Raw genomic sequence first — 22,524 nt, forward strand, 5'->3', positions numbered from 1 at the left:
TCTCAAATACTAGTTGAAATGGTATTTTACAAGGTAATGTATTTATTTTTAGGCTTATGTAAGGCCTGAGTTGCTGAAAGTTCCATTTAAATTAACATATTCAAACCCCCTTTTTTGTTGTTGTGGGGCTTTTGCTTTGTATCTCAAGAGGTTGCAGCCCCTTGTTCAAGGTTTAGCTTAGCTTAAAGAAAGAATGAAGCCTGCTCTGCCTCTAACCAAAGACAAAGTGGATTTGAAGAGGTCATATTATTGGGTCATAGAATTTCCTTCACCAGCTATCAGTTAAGAGTTAAAGTAGACTCATAATATATCCTTGTTCTTGAGATGTATGCATAGGATTCCAAATTTTGACATTCTGTGTGATTGCGGGGGGGTCTTCTGGGTTGATACCTTTACTGGCCTGGCAGTTCTTCAGTTGGAAGTGAATAAAACTATCTCAGCAGCACCTGTCTCCTAAATTAGTTCACTGCCTTAGAAGTGTATCCAGGGGAATGTTGCTCCTTTGTGCATTCCAGTATGTGACTGTGGAAGCTGCAGTGGAGAAGGAACGACAGTGACGCATACACTTGGCATAGGGCACAAAGATGGACAGGGTGCACATGCCAATCAAATTTATGCTAGCAAAATGCATATGTGACCTGGAGTGCATGGAGCACATGTTCATCAGTGGTAGAATTTACTGGTACTTTTATGCCTCTGTGAAAAGTGCTAGATGCTTAGGACTCTGAGGTAACAGCTGTTTTAAAATATTCATATTGGCTGCCTTAATTTAGATTACTCTTCTGGATCCACACAAAGTACTCATCATCTTGATTGTTACTTCTGGAAATCTGTTTGTTGTCAAGCATCTCAAACTGCATACTTAAAATAGCAAATACCTTTTAAAAATGTTAGTCATTTAATTAACTTGTAATTTATTTACGATCCTGCATGTTTAAATTTCTCTGAATTATAAAATATTAATAAAACTTTAAATAAAACTAGTAAATGAATGTTTAGATCATTTTATAACTTTGCAGTAATTTTGAGGTCTGTTTGTCTTACAGGAAAACAACTTTTTATTTGTGCAAAAAATGACAGGTCCTTTTTGAAGATCAAAAATCCAGATTTTATACAACTACATATGAACTGGACTAAAAGCCACTTTAGGTACCTAAATACCTTAAAATATCTGGACCTTTAATTTAATTATAATCTGTTGAAATACAGAGTACAATGCATGTAAATTTGGTCCTTTTTTTAGAAAAAGAAAAGAAAACAAGAAATTTATTTGGGCCCAGCCTTCTTTGACCTAACCTCACCTTTTGTCTGAAGTTATGAACTACCTGTTTTGAACCAATACTTGAGTCAAAATTTGCTTGTAAACTTTCTGATTTTCATTAAGAAATGAATGAATGACAAATGGTGTCTAACAATTTTTAAATGCCTTAAACGTGTATGTAATTTGATCTGTATCTGGTGAATTTCTCTTAAATTTTATTTGATTTCTTGTCAGTAATTCTTCACACTGGCACACAATGACCTCATGTATTCTATGGCTACACATGTGCTCCTCTTTTCAAAATATTAAACATCTTTTTTGTTTAAATGAAAGGCAGGATAGTTGTTGATAGTTCATTTGCTGGTAATAGAGAACAGCAGAATCCAGGAAACATAGTATATAATTAGAGGCATCTAATGATATATTCTAAAGTAGAATATATCAGGATGTGTATGTGTATACAGCAAACTTTTGGCTGTATAAATCGAGCTTTAAGAATAGTACTGAACTATTAGTGTTTGTTTTATTGTATTAATATAGTTAATTATTTATTTTATTAGTATGTACAGAACTCTCCTAAAAGTGAAATTAATCCTTCTCCTGGAACAGATTATATTTCCTAGAAAGGATTCAAATTGAACTAGAAGATGGGTAACTTGCTAACAGAACTAATTCTAAAAGTTCTGTTCTAAATGTGAGGTTTTTCTTCTTACTCTTTTCCAAGCTATGAAGTCTAAAGTTGTCAAAAAAAAAAATCCTGGATTTTCTCCTAATATTGGTCATTTTTTGTCTCTGTAGCCATAGCAGCAATTTCAGAAAATCATTGTAATTTTTGGTTACCTTGTATATCAATTAAAATAATTCTGCAAGTGCAATCTGTTTGCATAATTCTGTTTAAAATCCAATACAGCAATTACAAAACTCCTGTATAATTGGGGGTAAGTAGTAGATATGTTATTCCCCTACAGCAACTCCACAATACACGTTGAAAGGCAATTTCAGTCTATTCCAGCTCTTCTAACATTTTTAACCTCTCCTAGGGCTAAAAAACCATATCCAAATCCTTCCTGTGGGTGCCTAAATTTAGGTACCACAGGAAAGGGGAGACCAGAGTTCAAACCCCTGCTTAGCCTAAGGCAGGGGTAGGCAAAATGGTAGATCCAGCCCACAGCTGGACTCTATTTCCCAGCAGCCCCTGCCTGTGTGTCTCCTGGCTGTTCTCCATGCAATCACCTCTATATACACTATGCAAACACAAATCATGACAAAAATATCTGTTGTCCTGAATTAAAGGATGTTATAGTAGGTGTTAGACTTGCTGTATGATTTGGTTTTCTTCTGGTTCTAAGATGGCAATCCCCCTCCCAAAAGAAGTATTTCCAGAGGGCAAGGGGAGGGACGTCTGGTGGCAAAGGTTAGGGGTTAGGGGTGGGACTTTCAGTCCCAAGACAGCGACCAGGGGGGTAGGGCAACTGTCAGGGGGCAGGGCTACCCATGTGGCCCTTGACAGCTCACCAAAACACCTTTTGTGGACCTTCAGCCAAAATTTAATTGCCTGCCCCTGCTGTAGATTCTATCACAGTGGCCCCTTAGGTAGTTTTATACTCAGTGCATGCTTGACAGATCAGGATCTTAAGCACAGTTGTTTGATCTGAATTGCCCAATTTTTTTCACATTCTTGTCAGTTGTGAGTTAGTACTTGTATGGAGTATTGGTGAAGACATAACAGGGAATATTTCTGCTTTTGCAGGAAGATTCAGTCTGATTTACTGTAATTTTTCTCTCTGACTTAGGTTTTGTGTTATATTCTAAACCAGACAGAGGGCAGAGTAGAGATGCACCTTATAGACCAGTGATTCTGCCCTGTTGTGGTCTTTCTGCATTCTTGACAACAGAAGAAATGCTCTCTTATTTCTCAGTAGTCAAAAAGCAAGTGAAAACTAAGATGGAATTTTCCATGGGGACCTTGCATCTAAAAAGGTTGAGAACTACTGTTATGGACTAAGTGAATTGGATGCATGAGCTTTTGTGAGCAAGAGCTCACTTAATCAGAAAAGGCGTACATCTGATTTCAGCTAGTTTGTAAGGTGAACTTCTACCCGGCCTTCTGCCTGATTTCAAGCTAACGCAGCCAGCTATCTCATTCTAAATTGGATTACTTTTATCTAGGGAAAACAAAAATAGAAACTGTCAGGGACTTTTCCAAAGCTAGAAGGTAAAAAACCTGGTATACTTAACAATATGAGTTGTCTGAAAAGAAAACAGCAAATATTTAATAGAAAATAAAATAGATGAAATTTTTTCTGACTTCAAGCACTGTTGTGCAGCACTGCATTTATAGAGATCAAGGAAAGTGTGTTATCTCCAGGGCCTGATATCATCTGCTGAAGCTCTGATTTTTTTTTTCTATCCCACTAGTAGCCAAGCTTTTCTGTATAACTAAAGATGAATACATTTTTCACTAACCTGAACATGTGTATGTGTACATAGATATGCTAATGTGATGTTTCTCAACCTTTTCAGACTTAAGGCACTCCTCAGAAAATGTCAGGTCTTAGATTTCACTTGTTTTTTCACTATGGAAAACTGAGTGATTCTGTTGCAAAGAAATCAGATAGACTACACTATGTCATAATGTTTTTGACACTATGGTTTCCTATTTGAAAATTCTGGGTTCATATCTTGTGAATAATGTTTAGGCATTTGCACATCTAAATGGGGTCATGGCACCTTGCTTGAAAAACACTGTGCTAAAGTTCAGAGTAAGCCAATTGGTATTTCTCCAGCCTGCACCAATATGTAATTAAACTGCAAGTGGAAAGCATGTTCTACATTTTACTTTGGTTCTCAATTAACTAGTAAGCCCTCTTACCAGGAGGGGAGGACATGAACATAAGTGTATAGTTTCCTTGTAATTCTGCATTATTTTATGTTGGGTTTTTTGGTTTGGTTTTTGTGGGGGTTTTTTTTTGGATTTCGAAATCCTAGACACTTAAGTATTTTAGCTAGTATGACTTATGGATAGAGGTGCACCAATACATTGGCCTGATGTTAGATTGGCTCCGATATAAAGAAAATTGTCTATATCTGATATCGGCCCAATGGGGCTGATAATTTGGCTGATTAAATGCCTGTGCTGCACTCAGCCACAGCACAGCATGCAGCAGAGCCAGCAGCGTGGAAAGCTGCCTCCAGCTGGTAAGTCGGAAAGGTGCAGGGAAAGGAAGGGTTATGGGAGGCAGATCAACTCCCCTGCGGTGAAGGAGGGGGCAAGAGCATGCACTGCCCAGCTAGGGGAGGTGGGGCATGGGAGGAGGCATGGCTCATGGGGTGGGGGCAGCTCCTGCTGCTGCTTTTACCCCAGGAGGGTGGGGGCATGTGGGCACCCTGGGAGGGCAGGAGCGCAGGGTGGGCTGCAGCTGCGGGGTAGAGCTGGCACTGCGCTCTTTTCACCGGGCTTGGCCTGGAGCAGGCTCTGGCAGTGCTGGGAGGCGGCTGTAGCCACCCCAGATTTCGCCACAGCTCTGCTTCCAGCCCCATGCCACTGCCTGGCGCAGCCCTGGCTTTACCCTGTGCTCGGGTGGAGGCAGGGTGTTTAGCTGGGGCTGCACCAGGTGACGGCGTGGGGCTGGGAGCAGAGCTATGGCAAAATATGGTGTGGCTGCAGCCTTCTCCCAGCGCTGCCGGAGGCCACTCCAAGCCCAGCCCCAAGCAAGAAAAGCCCTGCACAGTGCTGGCTCCGGCTCCACCCCGCAGCTGCAGCCCGCCCCATGCTATGCAGATCTGGGGTGCAAGCAGCAGCAGGAACTGCCCCCACCCCATGAGCCATGCCTCCGTCCTGTGCTTCCCGCCCTGCCCCCCCTCCCCCTGGGGCTGGGCAGTGCCTGCCCCTGTTCCCTCCTTCACTGTGGGGGGGCATTGATCTGTCCCCCCACACCCCTTCTTTCTCTCCTCCCCTTCCACCATACTGGAATGTCAGATCAGTCGATATGCCTCCTTAAATATCGGCTATTGGTACTGGACCCCCAAAATCTCTATAGGTGCACCCCGACTTATGGAACTAGATATTGTAAGGAGGGTACATTTTTTATAGTATAAGGGACACTATTAGAGAATTTCATGTTTTTGTTCGTAACTGATTTTTAACTGTTCATTACAGTGTTGAACTAATTTGGAACTACAACTTTTTTACATTCTTGGTTTTTGGTCTTTAAATGGCTGATTTAAATGTCGAATTGATTTTTCAATTCCCTTCTTGTTTCCTTTTCTAATTCCTTTTGCTTTCTCTAAGAATGTAATTCATCTAGGTGAGGTTCTTTGCTAGTACAGAATTTACCCTGGGGCTTTCAGATTAGCTTTTATTAGAAATGGAAAAGTAGAAATTCATGAAAATAAGTGTGTTCAAGTTCATGCTTGTTTCTTTGAAAAAGAACAAAATTGCAGCTTGGACCATCAGCTATTTATTGGCGTAAAGGTAAAAACAGTCACTGTAAAGTACTCGCAGTCACAATGGTAACATTTTTATAAGACATTTATGTACAATTTGGCCTGTTTGAAAATGCATACCTAACAATGCAGCAAGGGCATAATTGTCCTACATAAGCTTGTACAAAATACATTATTTCACCAAAATAATGACTAGGAGAGAAGGTAATAAATACAGAATGGGGCCATATTTTAAAATGGAAAAGACTACACCTATGATAAACAATGTTACATCACTGTCCAATAGCTATATAGCACCTATAGACCACTTTACGGATGCTGTTTTTATGCAAAATGTAACATTTACCATTAATTGGAATCCTAAAGAAAGCCTTAGTTGTTGTTCAGGACCCACCATGAAGCTGAAAAAGAAAAATATAATTACTGACAAAATACAATTTTATTTCCTCAGTCTTGATTCTCCTCTTTCTTTATCAGCTATACCAAAATAAGGTTCCAGGGCACAATACCCTAAAGGTAATAGTCACATTTGAGCATAGGTCCTTGGCCCAGATACATATTAGTTGTCAAGATATAGACATGTTTTAAGTAAAATCAATTGGATTTTCTCCTTCTAAAGTTTCTGCTTTGGTACTCTCTAATGAAAATGTACTTAGAATGAGTTTCTTCCTTTGGTCCATCTGGGTTCAGATCCCAGCATTCATCGCTTAAGCTGCTTGAATTATCTGAGCAATGGATGGAAGGAATTGTTCAGCACTGACATTCAGGGTTGCATAAAATTTTGATGGGTGTTCCGGCCTCAAAACAGCGAAATTGAAACGAAACAAAAGGTTCTGAAACAGCTTTGAAATGTTTTGAAAGCTTTGAAATGTTTCGAGTTTTGAAGCCTGGCTTGCTTGCAGCTAAACAGAAACTAAGGAGAGGGAGGGGGAAGAGAGGGGAAGGACTACTCTGATATTGACATATAGCTCCCAGTTCGATTCCCCAGCTCTCTGATCATTTCCCCAGCTCTTGTGGGGTGTGGATCCCTGATCTGTGCATGGGGTTTCAGCAGGCTGCTGCTGAAGGCTGGGACCAGCGGCAGCTACTTGGTGCAGCCTGTGCCGAGCGCTAGGAAGACTGAAGTGCTGCCGCTTGTTCCAGCCTGCACGGCAGCCTGCTGAAACCTGGCGCACAGATCTGAGGGCCTGCGCCCCCCAGGAAGAGCTGGGGAAAACTATCAGAGAGCTGGAGGAATCGAACCGGGAGCTGGGGGAATGTTCAGGGTCCTGAACTTTAGAAGGGGAGAATCTAATTGATTTTACTTAAAACATGTCTACATCTTGATAACTAATATGTATATGAGCCAAGGACCTTTGCTCAACATGTCCCTGAACATTGCCCCAGTTCCCGGTTGGACTCCCCAGCTCCCTAATCTTCCTTGCAGCTCTCTGATTGCTTACGCTAGCTCTTCCTGGGGGGCACGGTCCCCCAGATGATGCGGAATGTCAGCAGGCTGCCGCTGCCAGCTGGTGATGATGACGGCGGCTCTGGGCTATTTCCCCAGCTGGCAGCAGCAGCCTGCTGAAACCCCACGTGCAGATCCGGGGGCCCTGCATGCAGGATGACAGCAGGCTGCCACTGCTGTCAAGTGATATGAGTCTTACTCTGAACAGTTTGAGGTCCAGTTTCCCAGAAACCCATGCACCTATCTCCTTGAAACTTGGCATGCCCTCAGAAGGGGCTACCATCCCTTTTCATCCAAATAGGACAAGAAATGACAAAACTTATAGGCATTTTTGTGCTTCCCCATTATAGCCTACGGGCAAAACGTCAAAACATATTGAAACGGTGAAACAGTTTCTATGAAACAAAACGGAACAGTGTTTTGAAACAGCGAAATGGAAGTCAAAAAGAAATGGTGCTGTTTCATTCAGCCCTGCTGACATCGTCTAAGCTGATGTTGAGGGCAAGTGTACTTGAGAGCATCAAAATCAATGTAAAGAAAGCTCCAGGGTACTGGAACTGATTCATGGTTAGAGAGCCCAAAGCTGTTGGGCAAATCTGGGGGGCGGGGGGGGAGGGGGACTGCAATGATGCCTAGCTGTATGCAATGAGTTAGTTGCAGAAGGTTTGTACTTCTGTTGAGTGACAGTAACCTTACTCTGGCTACTGTTGCAAGGAGGATCCTCTGCTTCTGCAAACTTACTCTTTTCAGTAGCCCTTACTTCAAATATAGTTCAACTAAAATTAATGGGAATATGCAGACAAATATAAATGTTTCCAATATTGGGCTTCTCCTTATGATCTCCAAGTGTGGATCTTAGAGAGAGTAGTTTGTATCTTCAGTTGGCTAAATTAGCTGGAGAATCAAGTAAAAAATAGGATTATATTGAAAAGCAGACGTTGCATCTTATCCGAACTTTCTTGGGTTAAGTTTGCTTTAAGAAGCGTTTGTCTTGTGATTGTAGCAGACGGTTCATTTTTTTTCTTCCCTGACTTGCACAGACCTTGCTGTACACTGTACGTGCCAGTTACACAAAATATACCAATGGCTTTGCAGCCATGATTTTTCCTACCTTTTAAGATGTTAAATACAAATTTGCCTTTAGAACCTATACACGGGAATTGCTGCCCATGATGAAAAGAATATTTAAAATATATACAATATAAATTTCTAAAAATATAGACACACTATAAACAAACAAAAAACCTAGAACTATGCATGTACTAACCATAATTTTCCTATTTTTTTCCCAGCAGGGAATGCATGTTGAACAATACTGTTGTCGCCATGGTGATAATCTACCAGGATGGAATGCTGTAGACTAAAATCTGATTTAGAAGGCAGAGTGGATACTTTAAACATGATGTTTTAAATCCAGTTTCTGACTGAATTTTATATTTTTGACTCTCATATTACTTTATCTCAAGTTAACCCTACTTTTGCCAAGCATGATTGGAACATCACTTTTTTTCTTCTGATTTTTTTCCAGTATGGCCATACACGTTAGGCACAATGAAGTCTGTTGCTACCAGAGTGAGAAATGGCATCATTCACTAAACTCTGCAGTAAGATTTTTGTCCCTTGAGTAAGTTTTGCTCAAACAAGGTCCCATTAGGACACAGGACTGAAGGAACTCCTATGTTATGGAGTCTGTTCTCTTCCTATCAGAGGCAGCCCTGTTACAAAAGTGTTCAAATTTAACTTATTAAGTCTGGATACTTTTTGTTAATTTGCTTGAGGAAAGTGTTTCAGACTTGTCCCAAATGAGTTTCTAGAGAGAGAGAATGGTTTCCTTTCCCAGCTTTGCCACAAATTTTTGGCTTGACCTTGGACAAGGAGGCCAGATCCAAAGAATAACTTTAATTATCTGGCCTATGGTGCCTCAGAAAAGCAATATAAACAATGTACAGACTAAGTAGATAGCTGCCCAGAGCTTGTTGACAGGAAAAGCCAAGCTGTAATAAGAGGAAAAAGTACAACAGGGATATGGAAAAAATTAATGGGAAACTGTTATTTACCATGTTTCATAAGAGCTAAGGGATGCCCAATGAAATGATCAGGAAGCAGGTTTGAAAACAAAGAAGAAATTATACTTTTTTTACACAGTGAATAATTAGCACATGGAACTCATTTTTACAGGAAGCTGTGGAGGCTAGCAGTATAACTGGATCCCAGAAAGGGTTTGGACGAGTTTGTGGAGGATAAATCTGTCGGGGGGACTATTAAACACAACAATTGGATATAATCTCTGGCTGGTGACTGGGAGGATATGACAGGGGGGTTGGATCACCCTGTCTCTTTTGTATACTTTCTCTAAAGCATCCACTTTCAGAGACCAGATGCTGGGCTAGATGGAACGTTGATATGACCCATTATAGCAATTTTTATGTTCTTATATAGGAAATGGAGATCATCACGTTGCTGATAAGTTTAAATCTGTATTACTCTATATAAAACCTTATTGCTTAAAATAAAGAGAAACAACAAAAAATAAAGAAGACAAATTCTACATTTGTTTTATATGTGGCATGTGCTAGTTAATTGGAAATCTTCATGTGAAATAAAGTATTTTGAATAACTTGGTAGTTACCAGGTACTAGCATAGTTGTCATGAGTTCGGGGGCTTCCAGGAAATCCACATTACTCCTCTGGAATGTCTTACTATAGTTTGTCTGCAGGTGGCTATATAAGTAAATGTGATAAAAACAGAACAAGATTTTAGGAAGGAAAGAATATTTTGGTTGTCATATTTTTTTAAGTATTTGAAAAGAGATATTAAACCTTGTGCTTCAGGGCTTAAGCCACTCTCTATTGGAGGCTAGGATGATAATCTGGTAGGAGAGGGGCAGATTATCCCAGAGCTGTTTGCTATGTGATTCTAAAACCTTCCCTTGAGGCACCTGATTTTGCTAAATGGACCAGGTGGTCCATTGCTCTGAGCTCATGTGGTAGTTTCTGTGTTCCAGTGATGGTGAAGTACCTTTTCAATCCTTGTCATTTCTAGTTCTGAAGATAAATGCATACTGCTTGAACTACTAGGATGGATTCAGCAACAGAAATGAGGGTGCAGGGTACTTAAAAGCAGTGGCTTCAGCCAAAGCAGAGATTGGTGAGCTGAAACTTTATTATACAGTTCAGTTCAGAGAGAAATGTTAATCTCTTCCCAGGTCCCTAAACCCTCTCTCCTCTTCAGTCTGGACTATAACTGATAGGCATATTAATCTCCAAGGCCCAAAAAGACTAATGAACTCCTGGGTTCGTTGTATTATGGGTTGAGAAACCTTGGTGGAAATTCTAATGATTACTCAAATGTGCTTAAATGTTTTGCTGGACAGTGGCCTTTCTATCTCCTCCTGTGACTCCATCACTATTTGTTGTCAACAACTATATGCCAGCATCCTTTGTTCCCCTATTGTTTCCTTCTGTACAACTGCTGTTCCTATTCTGATGACTCCCAGAGCTACATCACTTCACCTTCAGCCTCTTTCTGCTCAAGTTAGACTTTCTAACACCTAGATGTTCCAATACCATTTTAAGCTTATCTACAGCTATGAAACAGTAATTTACTTAATCCATTTTTAATTAAATTCAACTAGAGTCAGTTGGATGCTGCTATGCAGTTGCTTTATAACTTCCAAATCACTCTGAAATGCAAAAGACTTTCTCACTCCTTACCTATTCCAGGCACTGCTGTTCTCCCAGAACTCACAGACAATGAAGCGGGATTCACTAGAAAGCTTCTGTATGGAAACACTAAGAATTGTAGGACAGAATTAATATAATCCACCCCCACACAAAGTAACCAGAAAGCACATTTTCTCCAAGATGATTTATAGTATAAACAAAATATAGCGGTTAATATCAAAAGCATGCATACAGTAGCTGCAGGAACAAACATATGGAGTTAGAGGCATCTGGTATGAAAGATGGGAGATCCTTTCTATTCTTAGCTGTGATATATTGCACGATATTTGTAAGCAGCAAGGTTATGATGAACTCTTTTTACAAAGCTCACATATCATACTGTTTCCAGCGTTGGGGTTATTTTTCTCCCAGAGCTGGTTCAACATTAAAGAACATTAATCTAGCTCTGGTGTAGAACAGTTTTGTCTATTCTATAGAACCCCTCCTGCTATAACAGTGCCAGCGAACCTGAGTAAGCAGAGCCCCCTAATGAAAACAGTGTTCACCATCAAAAGATACTCTGCCAGCAGAGCTACATGGCCTCCCCAAATGATATGAGCTAAGCTGACAAATCCTTCATCTGTTGTCTTAGCAGCATCCACAACGGGGGATTTGCTGGCATGGCTGTGTCAGCTGGGTGCATGTGATCTTTTCACACTCACTGATATAGCTATACCAGCAAAACTTTTAGTACAGACTTGGCCTAAATCCACGTAGTGCTCAGCCTTTTTAGACTCAAAAGCACCACTCCAAAACTCTCAGCTCTTAGCTCGTGTTTGTTTTTTGACTGAAAAAATAATAGAGCAATTCTGTTACAAAGAACTCAGAAAGATCACAACAGGGCAGAATGTTTTTGATGGCATGGATTGACATCTTTGAGTTTATCTTCTCAATCATGTGTAGGTGTTTACACACCTAACAGTACTAATATTTTGTGGAACCTGTAAGGAGATCTCATGGCATCTGAGGGTGCTATCATACCTTGGTTAAAAATCACTGGTATAGGGATTTCCACAAGGAGGAAAGAAGGGTAGGACTTTTCTCTGCTTGTGGATGGCACTACAGTCCACAGAGAGGAAGCACAGTTGTGTAGTAAATCACCCTGAAGAATTACTTTGGTTGCTGTCTTTGAAATGTAAGAAATATATCAAAGTAGGTCAGAACCTGAGTGCCGTGAAAGCACACAGCTAGGCAGTGCATAGAGATGAAATGATCACTGGCAGCTACTAATACTGTTTAACCAGTTTTTTTCATGGCTATTGTTTTTTTTATTGTGATAGCACTTGTAGAATCCAGATGTGGAATGCTAGTTACTGTACTAATACCATAGAGGCAACCTCTGCTTGACAGTGCCCACAATCCCAGAAAGCAGTAAAAAAAATTCCAACTGTATTGTCTGTTTTTTTTGGCCATCTTTCAAGTATGCAAATATTAGCAGAATTTGTTGTTTTATTCAGATGCTCAAATAAAATAGGCTATTTATGTACCATTCCGAACATTCAAATGTGAGACTGGAAATGTAATTAGCTGTATTTGAAAACTGGGCTTAGATGGTATCTTATGGTATAATGGGTCTCCATGATTTATTGGTTATATTATTTCCTGCTAAATGAAGGAAAGCATATCACACAATACAAATAAGTAGTTAGGAACTGCATATAACAGAATAAAACATAATACTCAGAAAGTGACCAGTAGGTGGCACCACTGGCTTACTGAATATAATCTGTAATATTGCAGGAAATTTATCTATTTTTTAGATAATAGATAATTATGTGCTCTGTAGATTACATTCTCAAGTAGTTTAGACTTATTCATATACAAGGTATACATTTCAATTTTCCTAAATTTTGGTTTGCGGTACTATCATTTTTCTAGTAGATGCTTATTCATATCTGCTTTTCCATCTCTTGGCCCATGTAGTTAATACATCCCGTCCATAAAATCTACCAAAGAGTTAAAGGAAGGCCATTCTTTTCTTTTGCCAACCTGATTTCTATACATAGATTGCTATATCCTTGTTTATAATCTCTGTTGCTCATGTCTTCTTACTTGAGGGTGATATGAGTAAGTTTGTAAACAAGGCCAGGAAACAGCCGTTTAAAACTCAAGAATATTTCATCTTGTTTACCCATTTTGAAACACTAACAGAGTTGAATAATCTCTAATTAGATTTTAGAAGCTTTTTCACAGACTGTTGAAATTTATATTGTCACTCAACTTTTGTTAATTCTTGAATCAACTCTCATTTCTTATTTCATGGTAAATAAAGGAACCACTAAGTAGATATATTCTGTGGAAAAAAAAATCACAAAAACTGTTTTTCTTCATTTTTTTTTCATTCCCAATTGTGAATGGGACAGATTTTGCAGGCTGCCAGGCAATGTAACATGATTTTTCAAAATCTTGAAGGCAATGAGCAGGGAGGCCCCCATGAATTGTTTGGCCCCTGGACAGGCAGCCTGAAAAGCCAGTGAGCTGGAGGTCCCAAGGAGTATTGTCACTTAGGAGGGAGGTATCTGAAGAGTCCCCAAAGAGATTGCAGTATCCTAGCAATATTAATAGTTATTAATACTATTAATACTACTGGATTAATACTACTGGATCTCATTTTTACCTTACTGCCTCTTTTGAAGAGAAGAGCTGGCCAAAATCTATTAACTGAGTAATTCTCTCAATATATTTTTGTAATATTAATAATATAAATGATTCAGTATTTGTCCACAACTTCAGAGTCCCCAGATCTTCACACTGAGTACTAGGATATCTGATAGGGTTTAATCTTCCTTGGTTTTGTTTGTCCTTTCCTATCTGTTCTTGTGTGCACTATCCAGCTTTATAGAAGGGAAGATGATCATGAATTGTCACAAAGGTGATTGGTGGAACCGTTTCTTTATTAACACATAATCCATCCCCACTTGGAGGTCATTCAAGAAAACATGCACATTCATAGTGCTAAGCAGAATCTCTCTCGTCTTTACCACACCATGGTAATGACTTAGTACTTACTGCAAACATCCAGCGTGGGCAGAAGCAGATTCCACATACTGTTTCAGAGCAAGTCGGAATTCCTCCAGTTCTTCTTCTACCACAGACATTTGACGCTGAACGATCATGATGTGCTGATATAAATAGTATCACAATAGTATTATCATATGCCTCCTATCAATTTCTTATGCTTTAAACTAAGAAAAATGGGGAGCGTCTAAGCTGAAAACTATATGACCTGACTTTTGGCAGCATGAGCATCTCAGCACCCATCAAATTTAATTGGGGTTATGAGTGTTGTAAAAATCTTAGGTTTCTCAAAGTGAGTATCCTAAGTTAGTGATATCAATTATATCCAACTTATGCATATGCAAAAATAACAGTAATATACCATGAAGATCAAAAGATGAAGTGCAACAGTCAGGGTATTCAAATGGTTGTCATTCTATAGGAAGTATAAAAGGAAACTCAAGTCCAGTTGAGCCCCAAATAGAACTTTTATAAACAACAACTTCCGTAAAACCTATGACCAAAGTAAACAATTCTATTATTTAAAAAGAAGTCCAGTAGAAGTGTGTGTAAATAAAATCTCAAACCGCTATTTATTTGTTATCGTTGCAGCATGTGACATTGGTCAAACTGAGTCTTCAGAGAATGAAACCCCCCAAACCAGTGCCCATTTTTTCACAGCATTATAGAGCAGGGGGTTTCAACCTTTTAAAATAAGTATACCCCTTTGGACTCAAAGTTTCAGCTCCTGTACCCCTTTATATTTGTTTGTTGTTCTTTTTTTGGGGGGGGGGAGCAGATTGAGGCCCCTGCAGTGAGGTGGGAGTGGGGCTAGGGCAGGGCACAAGACTGAGCTACACAAGGAGGAGGGACTGCTCCCACCGCTACGCAGCCCCAGGAGGGCATGGGGGATGTGTGCCCCCAAATATGCATGGGGTGGGGCAGGGTGGGGTGGGCTGCAGCTGCAGGCTGTTATGGGGCAACCCTGGGCTCTTCCTGGTTGGGGGCTGAGCTGGGCTGTGTTCAGGGAGGGCAGCAGCAGTGCTCGGAGGTGGGGTTGGTGAGGGTTATGGCAAATACTGGAGTGGCTGCAGCTTCCTGCTTAGACCCGCCCCCATGGTGAGGGAGAGAGTGGGGCTGGGGCAGGCGCTGTGTGGCCAGGCGGCACATGGGGACACCTCTCACCCTGCACGCACCCTGGGAGGGTATTGGAGCGTGTGCGCCTGGACTGTGTGTGAGGCAGGACCGGGCTCTTCCTGGCGGGGATCTGGGCTAGGCTGCATTCAGGGCGGGTGGTGGCAGCACCGGGAGGGGGCTACAGGAGAGGCTGCAGCAACTCCAGAATTTGCTGTAGCTCCCCAACTCCCTTCTCAGCGCCGCTGTCACCTGTCCCAAGTGCAGCTTGGCCCAGTCCCCCTCCCTTACCCCCGCTGGGCAGAGCCTGGCACCCCCCCAGCCATCAGTGGCAGCCCGCCCTCCCCTGCACGCAGATCCAGGGGCACATGCCCCTCATGCCCTCCCAGGGGTATGCATAGCAGCTAGAGCTGCCCCTTGCAACTCCCCCTGCACGACTCAGTCCCATACCCTGCTCCCACCCTGGCTGGGTAGCTCCTGACCCAGCCCCACTCCCTCCCCCACCGCTGGGGCCTCAATCTGCCCCCGCCATGCCTCTTCCCCCACAAAAGACTTACCAGTCAGACCCAGCTTCTCTCCATGTGGCCGGGCTGTGCTCCTCCCCACTTGTGTGCTGCACTGCAGCTGCATGCATGCATGCACGTGGCATTTATCAGCCACATCTGTCCTGTGTACTCTCTATGACCCTTTTAAGTATCTCTAGGGGTACACATAGCCCCGTTTGATAACCACTGTTATAAAGGAAATAGGGCTAGAAGGGATTACCGTAGGCCATCTAGTCCAGCCCCCTGCCTGAGGCAGGAAAATCCCTATCCAAACCATCCTATAAAAATCCATTGTCTAACCTCTTAGCAAAACTAGAGTCAACTCTGACACAGCATAAGACATAACACCCTAACCTACCACAGATGAAGCAGGGGAACTATGGTGGCCAATGTCCTGCTACTGTAAAGGTTAATATGCTCAAGAGATCCCATGAAGAGGGCCATGCCTCTTGCTACAGAGGAAGGCAAAACCTCCACAGTCCATACAAATCTGATCATTGGGTAAAATTCCTTCCTGACCACAGCTATGGCAATTGATCCAACTGAGTGGGGGGCCAAGACCCTCTAGCCAGGAACCTCCTGGTTTAAGTCCCAGCAGGACAAGGATTCAAACTAGTCAAAATCCCCAGCCTTGGCTGCAGCCAACACCCAATGCCTCCAAGGAAGGCTTTAAAAACTTTGATCCATGTAGCAGCACTTTGTGGCTTGTCCAAACCTTGGACCAGCATTTTCCTTCGGTAGGTTGTTAAGAATGATTTCTTGAAATGTTTAATAAGCCAAGTCAATTTTTTTCAAGAGATGAATCAATATACAAGCAGATCTGCAATTTGAAACCAGGCCTTCAGATTTAGATGCATGGCGCACTGATCTGCTAGCACAACCCTTTGCCTGTAATAGCCCAGGAGCCCAAGTAGTAATACAATTATATAACAAACTGAACAGTAAATTTAAAGAATGCCACTTATGTCAGGCTATTTGAGATATACAATTGGACATAAAGATGGTAGAAAAGAAATAGCTGGATATTTCTTGTTTCATTTTATGTTCAGGTCCTTGTAAAGGTAAATAAAATAAAGGTAACTTTCTATAGATTTATAGTACCTTGATGTACTTACAGTAATTTTTGAAGTGGCTTATTGAAAATAATAACTGAGGTAATACATTGCCTAAACAGTTGGTTTTCACCAGTGCACAGAATGAATAACTTTGATGAGTAGAAGAAATGTAAGGAATAATTGTAACTGGAAAAAGCCATGTGAGTTTCATTTTGAATTCATGATACAATCTGGTATTAGGAGTTACCGGTATGGTAAGTCATGTTGGAACATGTAGGCTTTACTTATGATGTATTTTAAGTAACAATGCTTTTCCTTAACTGGCATAATGGAATTTTTAGTTCAGGCCCTGAACCCTTCCTGACTTGATTGCTGACATGGCAGTCCCATTGATCACCCTAACTTTATACTATTTCATAAGCAGAGGCATAACTGGGCAGATTGGCACCCAGGCCAGCAGCAGCTCTTGGGTTCTGTTTTTTTGTTCCTCTCCCCCACCTCCAAGTCAGTGCCCAAAGCTGCTGCCCCAGTCACCCTGTCTTAGTTATGCTGCTATTCACAAGCCATCTCTCTAGGCTCACATGCCTCATTTGATCTTTTCTTGCAAGTGTTTTTCATTGTATAATTCTATTACTTAAGTGCCTTCATGGGTCATCACTTTTCATAAATATTTGATTTAAGGCTTGCCTTTAGTATCAAAGCCCTGCATTCAGAAACACCAGTTTATTTGGTGAATTTAATTTTGACAGAGACCTACTCATAATCTAGATTCATTTTTGGATGCGTAATTAATTTCTTCAGCGTTACTATTTATTATCTCTAATACTAAGTGTTTTCCCATGTCCTTGTAGTTTCATGATACTTTTTTCAGGAGAGCTGAGTTGTTGGCTTGCATCATTTGAAAACAAAACTAAAAAAAAGTTTTACTTTGCTAGTCATTATGCCCAGTTGTTCTGTCTCATCATCACCTTCTGCTCCTGGTGCTCTGCTGCAGAACAGCTTCTTAGCACTTAAAAAGTAGCTTGGTGATATCAGCATATTGCCTGCAGTATATACCCTTTATCCTTGAACAATACTTACAGATTTTGTGTTTCCTTCCAAAACCTCCTCTTCTAGTGGCTCAAGTTTTAGATCCTTATGATTAGAGAAAAGGAATATAAATATAAATACATATATTAACTATAAACAGTACTAAAGATTTGACCTATGCATTATGTTAAACACACCATTCCAACCCAGATTCTGCTGTATCTTAACTTGGAATAGAAACTTTGAGCTATGCTCTTTCAGCTTGTTAAATTAACATTTTTTTTACTGAACTTCGCACATTTCAGTGCCTGTTGAAAAGCTACTGACTGAATGGAATTTACTATTATCTTTATACAGATGTATTGTTTTCAAATATATTAATTAGAGAGAAATCCGTTTGAAATTTGTGATAAATCTACTCAGTCACATTGACGCATTACACTTAACAAAACCTCCACACCAAGGTGATACATAGAAGCTGCAAGGCAGCATATGTGGTCATTTGGAATGAACTGTCATAATGACAGCCTTACACAAAAGAAACTGGTCTTGATTATATTCACATATAGCATAATGGGCAAGTCAGTCTACTAATAAGTAAATGCTAAATGTGTCCAGAGAAACTAGGCTATCAGAAATCCTCCACAACTGTTAGCGTACATAGATTCATAGATGTTAGGGTCAGAAGGGACCTCAACAGATCATCGAGTCCGACCCCCTGCCTAGATGACCCCAGCCAGATGCCTATCCAGCCTTCTCTTAAAGACCCCCAAGGATAGCACCACCTCCCTTGGAAGCCCATTCCAAATTTTGGCCACCCTTAACATGAAGAAATTTTTCCTGATATTTAGCCTAAATCTGCTCTCTGTCAGTCTGTGACCATTGTTCCTTGTTACCCCAAGAGGCGCCCTGGTGAACAGAGCACGTCCGATCCCTTGCTGCGTCCCCCTAATGAATTTATAGGCAGCCACAAGATCACCCCTTAGCCTTCTCTTGCAGAGGCTGAAGAGGTCCAAGTCCTTAAGTCTCTCCTCATATTGCTTGTCTTGTAAGCCCCTAACCATACAAGTGGCCCCCCTCTGGACCCTCTCGAGTCTATCAACATCCTTCTTGAAGTACGGTCTCCAAAACTGGATGCAGTACTCCAGCTGCAGTCTAACCAATACCACATAGAGGGAAAGTATCACCTCCTTGGATCTGTCATGCATTTGCTGATGCATGATACAGTGCAGTTAGCTTTGCTGATGATTTTGTCACACTGATGACTCATGTTCATCTTGGAGTCCACTATGACTCTGAGATCCCTTTCCGCTTCTGTGCTGCTGAGAGGGTCACTTCCCAGCCAGTAGGTGTGCTGGATATTTTTGCGCCCTAGCTGTAGCACTTTGCACTTGTCCTTGTTGAACTGCATCCTACTGTGTACTGCCCACTTTTCTAACCTGTCCAGGTCTGCCTGCAATCGTTCCCTACCATCCAGAGTGTGCACTTCACCCCACAATTTAGTCTCATCTGAAAACTTGGACAGAGTACACTTTACACCCACATCCAAGTCACTGATGAAGATACTGAAGAGCACAGGTCCAAGGACCGAACCCTGTGGGACTGCACTACCCACATCCTTCTAGGTTGATACTGACCCATCTACTACCACTCTCTGGGTGGGACCGCTAAACCAACTTGCCACCCACCGGACCATGTAAACATCTTAATTTATTTATAAGAATAGGATGTGATACCATATTGAAAGCCTTGCTAAAGTCCAAGAAAACGACATCCACCTCTACTCCTGCATCTGAGCATTTTGTGACTCTGTTATAAAACGAAACCAGATTGGTCAGGCATGATCTACCTGCTGTGAATCCATGCTGGTTTCCCTGCTGCATTATTTTTCCCGCTGGACTCCCACAGATACAATCCTTCATGATCTTTTCAAAAATCTTTCCAAGGATGGAGGTGAGACTGACTGGCCTGTAATTACTTGGATCCTCTTTCCTTCCCTTCTTGAAAATAGGGAGCACATTGGCCCTTTTCCAGTCCTCCAGGACCTGACCTGAGCACCACAAATGCTCAAACAGCCATGCAAGTGGTTCTGCTATGACACTGGCCAATTCCTTCAGTACTCTCGGATGAAGCTCATCTGGGCATGCTGACTTGAACACATCCAGTCCATCCAAACCAGGAAGCTTTCCATCCACCAGAGTGCAGTTGCACAGCAGTGAGGAGAATATATGCCAGTGGTTGTAAATTGGTTACTGAATGTTTTTGCTACATTTGCTTCTGGAGAAGCCAATGTTTTTATTTGGCTGATTTTAATCTCACATTGTGCCTATTTTATATACCTACTGCTTAATGTGCACTTACACACTTTTGATTTATGTGAACACATTTAGAAACACACATAAAAAGTAGGTAAATTTTTAGAAAATGAGGGCTTACAATAGTGTCAAATAGCAATTGTACACAGAACATTGTACATGTTTCTGTGTGTCAGAAAAATAAAGGTGTTCTTTTTCCCAAAAATGGATACACTTGGGCAATGGCTGATTAACCTTGGGTAGCAGGTGGCTGGAAGCAGATAGCAGATGTGGCACTGCATGCAAAATTTAAGTAAACAAGGTATCCACCCAAGTGCCACCAACAGCATGTGGCAGAGTAAAGTCAGCAGTGAAATGTCTTTCACTCATCAACTGCTGTGTAATTGTGCCCCTCATGCTGCATTCGAATAGGAAGTCATGACATTTGTGAAGAAATAATTTCTAATGGCTCATCTGTCAGGTCAGACCATTCAGAGAGAGAATCATGCAGGAAATTATATTTCCGGTAGACTCCAAACTTCTCATGCAAAACTTCTCCAAGGAAAGGGAGTAGGGGAATGGGGAAGGAAACAAAGACAGAAGGAGATTACAACATAAAACAGTAATAAATGCTATGTTGGACTTCAACTTAAGGTAGCAAGAGGTCAGTAAAATTCTTACCTTTTGCAGAATGTCTGGCAATTAACTAAATGAAGGCAATATTTAGCCTAACTGTTTTGAAGGATAATTTTCTAAACATGTTTAAATTCCTGTTACAAATCTGAAAGGTCAAGGTCTAAGGTGTTGGTTATAGCTGTGTTGGTCTAACGTATAGACTGACAAGGTTCTTTGGGTAAATGTGATATCTTTTATGAGACCAACTTTCTGTCACGCATTTGCATGTTCATAGAACTGCATTTTGCATTTGGTTTAAGCTTCTATTCGACCCAAGAGAGGACACAAACACCAGCAGACTCTCCCTATGCCTGAAGAAGGTGTGTCTGGAAGCTTGTAAAGAACATTTTTTCAACTATTCAGTTGGTCTCATAAAAGAGATCACATTTACCCAAAGAACCTTATCTGCCAAGATAAAAGATGAAATTCCCCCCTCTGCAAAAAGCCAGCATACAGAGTTCGGGCACCATTTAAATCTCCCCTCTCTCCGAGCACATCTCACATCATAGGAATTAACTAAGGCTTTGTGTTTGCACATTGCCCAGGAGCAAATTCCATAGTGGCTTCCTCAAGATGCACAGATGATTATCTGAAGGTTCAAGGTGGAAGTGGGAAGAAGAGCTATGTAGAGAAAAGTAATTATATTCCAGAAGGATCTTGATATTTCAGTTTGATTTCATTGCTCTGTGTTTCTATTTTTCATTTTGAATTGTTGTTTTCCAAATTAGTTTTTAAATATAATTTCCAAAATAGTTTTATAAAATATAGCTAAAAGCACAAACCAAAGCAGAATATTTCAGTTTGGGTCAAGCAGAACGCTTTGGTTTATGTGAAAGTATTTTTTATTGCTTTGCCATAGAAATAGATTTTTTTAGTTATTAGTTTAGCTTGCAACCCAAAAACTCATTATTTGCACAGTTTTCCTGTTAGATGCCTGAACTTGGACATAGTTCAATAAAGATACCATCCTAAGAAATCCTGAACATTTCATGGTATAATTCATAGTTTCATGCTGGTAGGGTCGGAAGGGACCTGAGCAGATCATCAAGTCCAACCCCCTGCCATGGCAGGAAAGAGCACTGGGGTCAAACGACCCCAGCAAGGTGTTCATCTAGCCTCGTTTTAAAGACCCCCAGGGTAGGAGTCAGCACCACTTCTCTTGGAAGTTGGTTCCAGGTCCTAGCCGCCCTGACAGTGAAGTAGCGCCTCCTGATATCTAGTATAATCTGCCCTCTGCCAGCTCGTGACCGTTATTTCTTGTCACTCCTGGTAGTGCTCGGGGGAACAGGGACTCCCCCAATGCCTGCTGGTCCCCTCTGACTAATTTGTGAACAGCCACTAGATCCCCCCTCAGCCTTCTTTTGTGGAGGCTGAACAGGTTCAGGTCCCTTAGCCTCTACTCGTAGGGCCTGCCCTGCTGCCCCCTGATCATGCGAGTGGCCCTCCTCTGAACCCTCTCCATGTTGTCCACATCCCTCCTGAAGTGCGGCGCCCAGAACTGGACGCAGTACTCCAACTGCGGCCTGACCAGTGTCGCATAGACGGGGAGGATCACCTCCTTGGACTTGCTTGAGATGCATCTGTGGATGCATGACAAGGTGTGGTTGGCCTTCCTGACCGTGTCCCCACACTGTCGGCCCATGTTCATCTTGGCGTCAGTAATGCCTCCAAGATCCTTTTCTGCCTCTGCACTGATGAGAAGGGAGTTCCCCAGCCTGTAGGTATGCTGCTGGTTCTTCCTCCCCAGGAGCAGTATCCTGCACTTGTCAGTGTTGAAACCCATCCTGTTCTCATCCGCCCACCCCTGTAACCTGTCTAAGGGGAACTCCCTACTTGAGAGCACGGAGGCGGAAAGGGATCTTGGTGTCATTATTGACTCCAAGATGAACATGGGCCGACAATGCGAGGTCATGGTTGG

At 41.6% G+C, this 22,524-nt stretch overlaps 2 protein-coding genes across 4 annotated transcripts in view; one reads left to right on the plus strand and one right to left on the minus strand.

The window, feature by feature from the left end:
- Positions 1-9,688, plus strand: part of CUNH8orf88 (chromosome unknown C8orf88 homolog) — a 35,968-nt gene extending 26,280 nt beyond the window's left edge. Inside the window, exons 7-8 of one of the 3 annotated variants that reach the window (XR_003096426.1) lie at positions 1,047-1,149; positions 8,447-9,688. Coding sequence is in view for 1 of the 3 variants with exons in the window: in XM_025216579.1 (XP_025072364.1) it covers positions 1,047-1,091 (45 nt within the window). In the remaining 2 variants the exon portion in view is untranslated. Of the gene's footprint in view, positions 1-1,046; positions 2,134-8,446 lie in introns of those variants that run through there. The other 2 variants (XR_003096427.1, XM_025216579.1) reach the window with 2 other exon arrangements.
- The window catches only part of NECAB1 (N-terminal EF-hand calcium binding protein 1), a 145,917-nt gene continuing 129,106 nt past the window's right edge, over positions 5,714-22,524 (minus strand). Inside the window, exons 9-13 of the mRNA XM_006034581.3 lie at positions 17,689-17,742; positions 13,887-13,999; positions 10,869-10,946; positions 9,784-9,875; positions 5,714-6,108 (exon numbers count right to left, since the gene is read on the minus strand). Coding sequence (XP_006034643.1) covers positions 6,080-6,108; positions 9,784-9,875; positions 10,869-10,946; positions 13,887-13,999; positions 17,689-17,742 — 366 coding nt within the window. The 3' untranslated portion in view covers positions 5,714-6,079. The remainder of the gene's footprint in view (positions 6,109-9,783; positions 9,876-10,868; positions 10,947-13,886; positions 14,000-17,688; positions 17,743-22,524) is intronic.

This window comes from Alligator sinensis, unplaced genomic scaffold (assembly GCF_000455745.1).
Source record: "Alligator sinensis unplaced genomic scaffold, ASM45574v1 scaffold946_1, whole genome shotgun sequence".
In the NCBI taxonomy this organism is placed as follows: domain Eukaryota; kingdom Metazoa; phylum Chordata; order Crocodylia; family Alligatoridae; genus Alligator; species Alligator sinensis.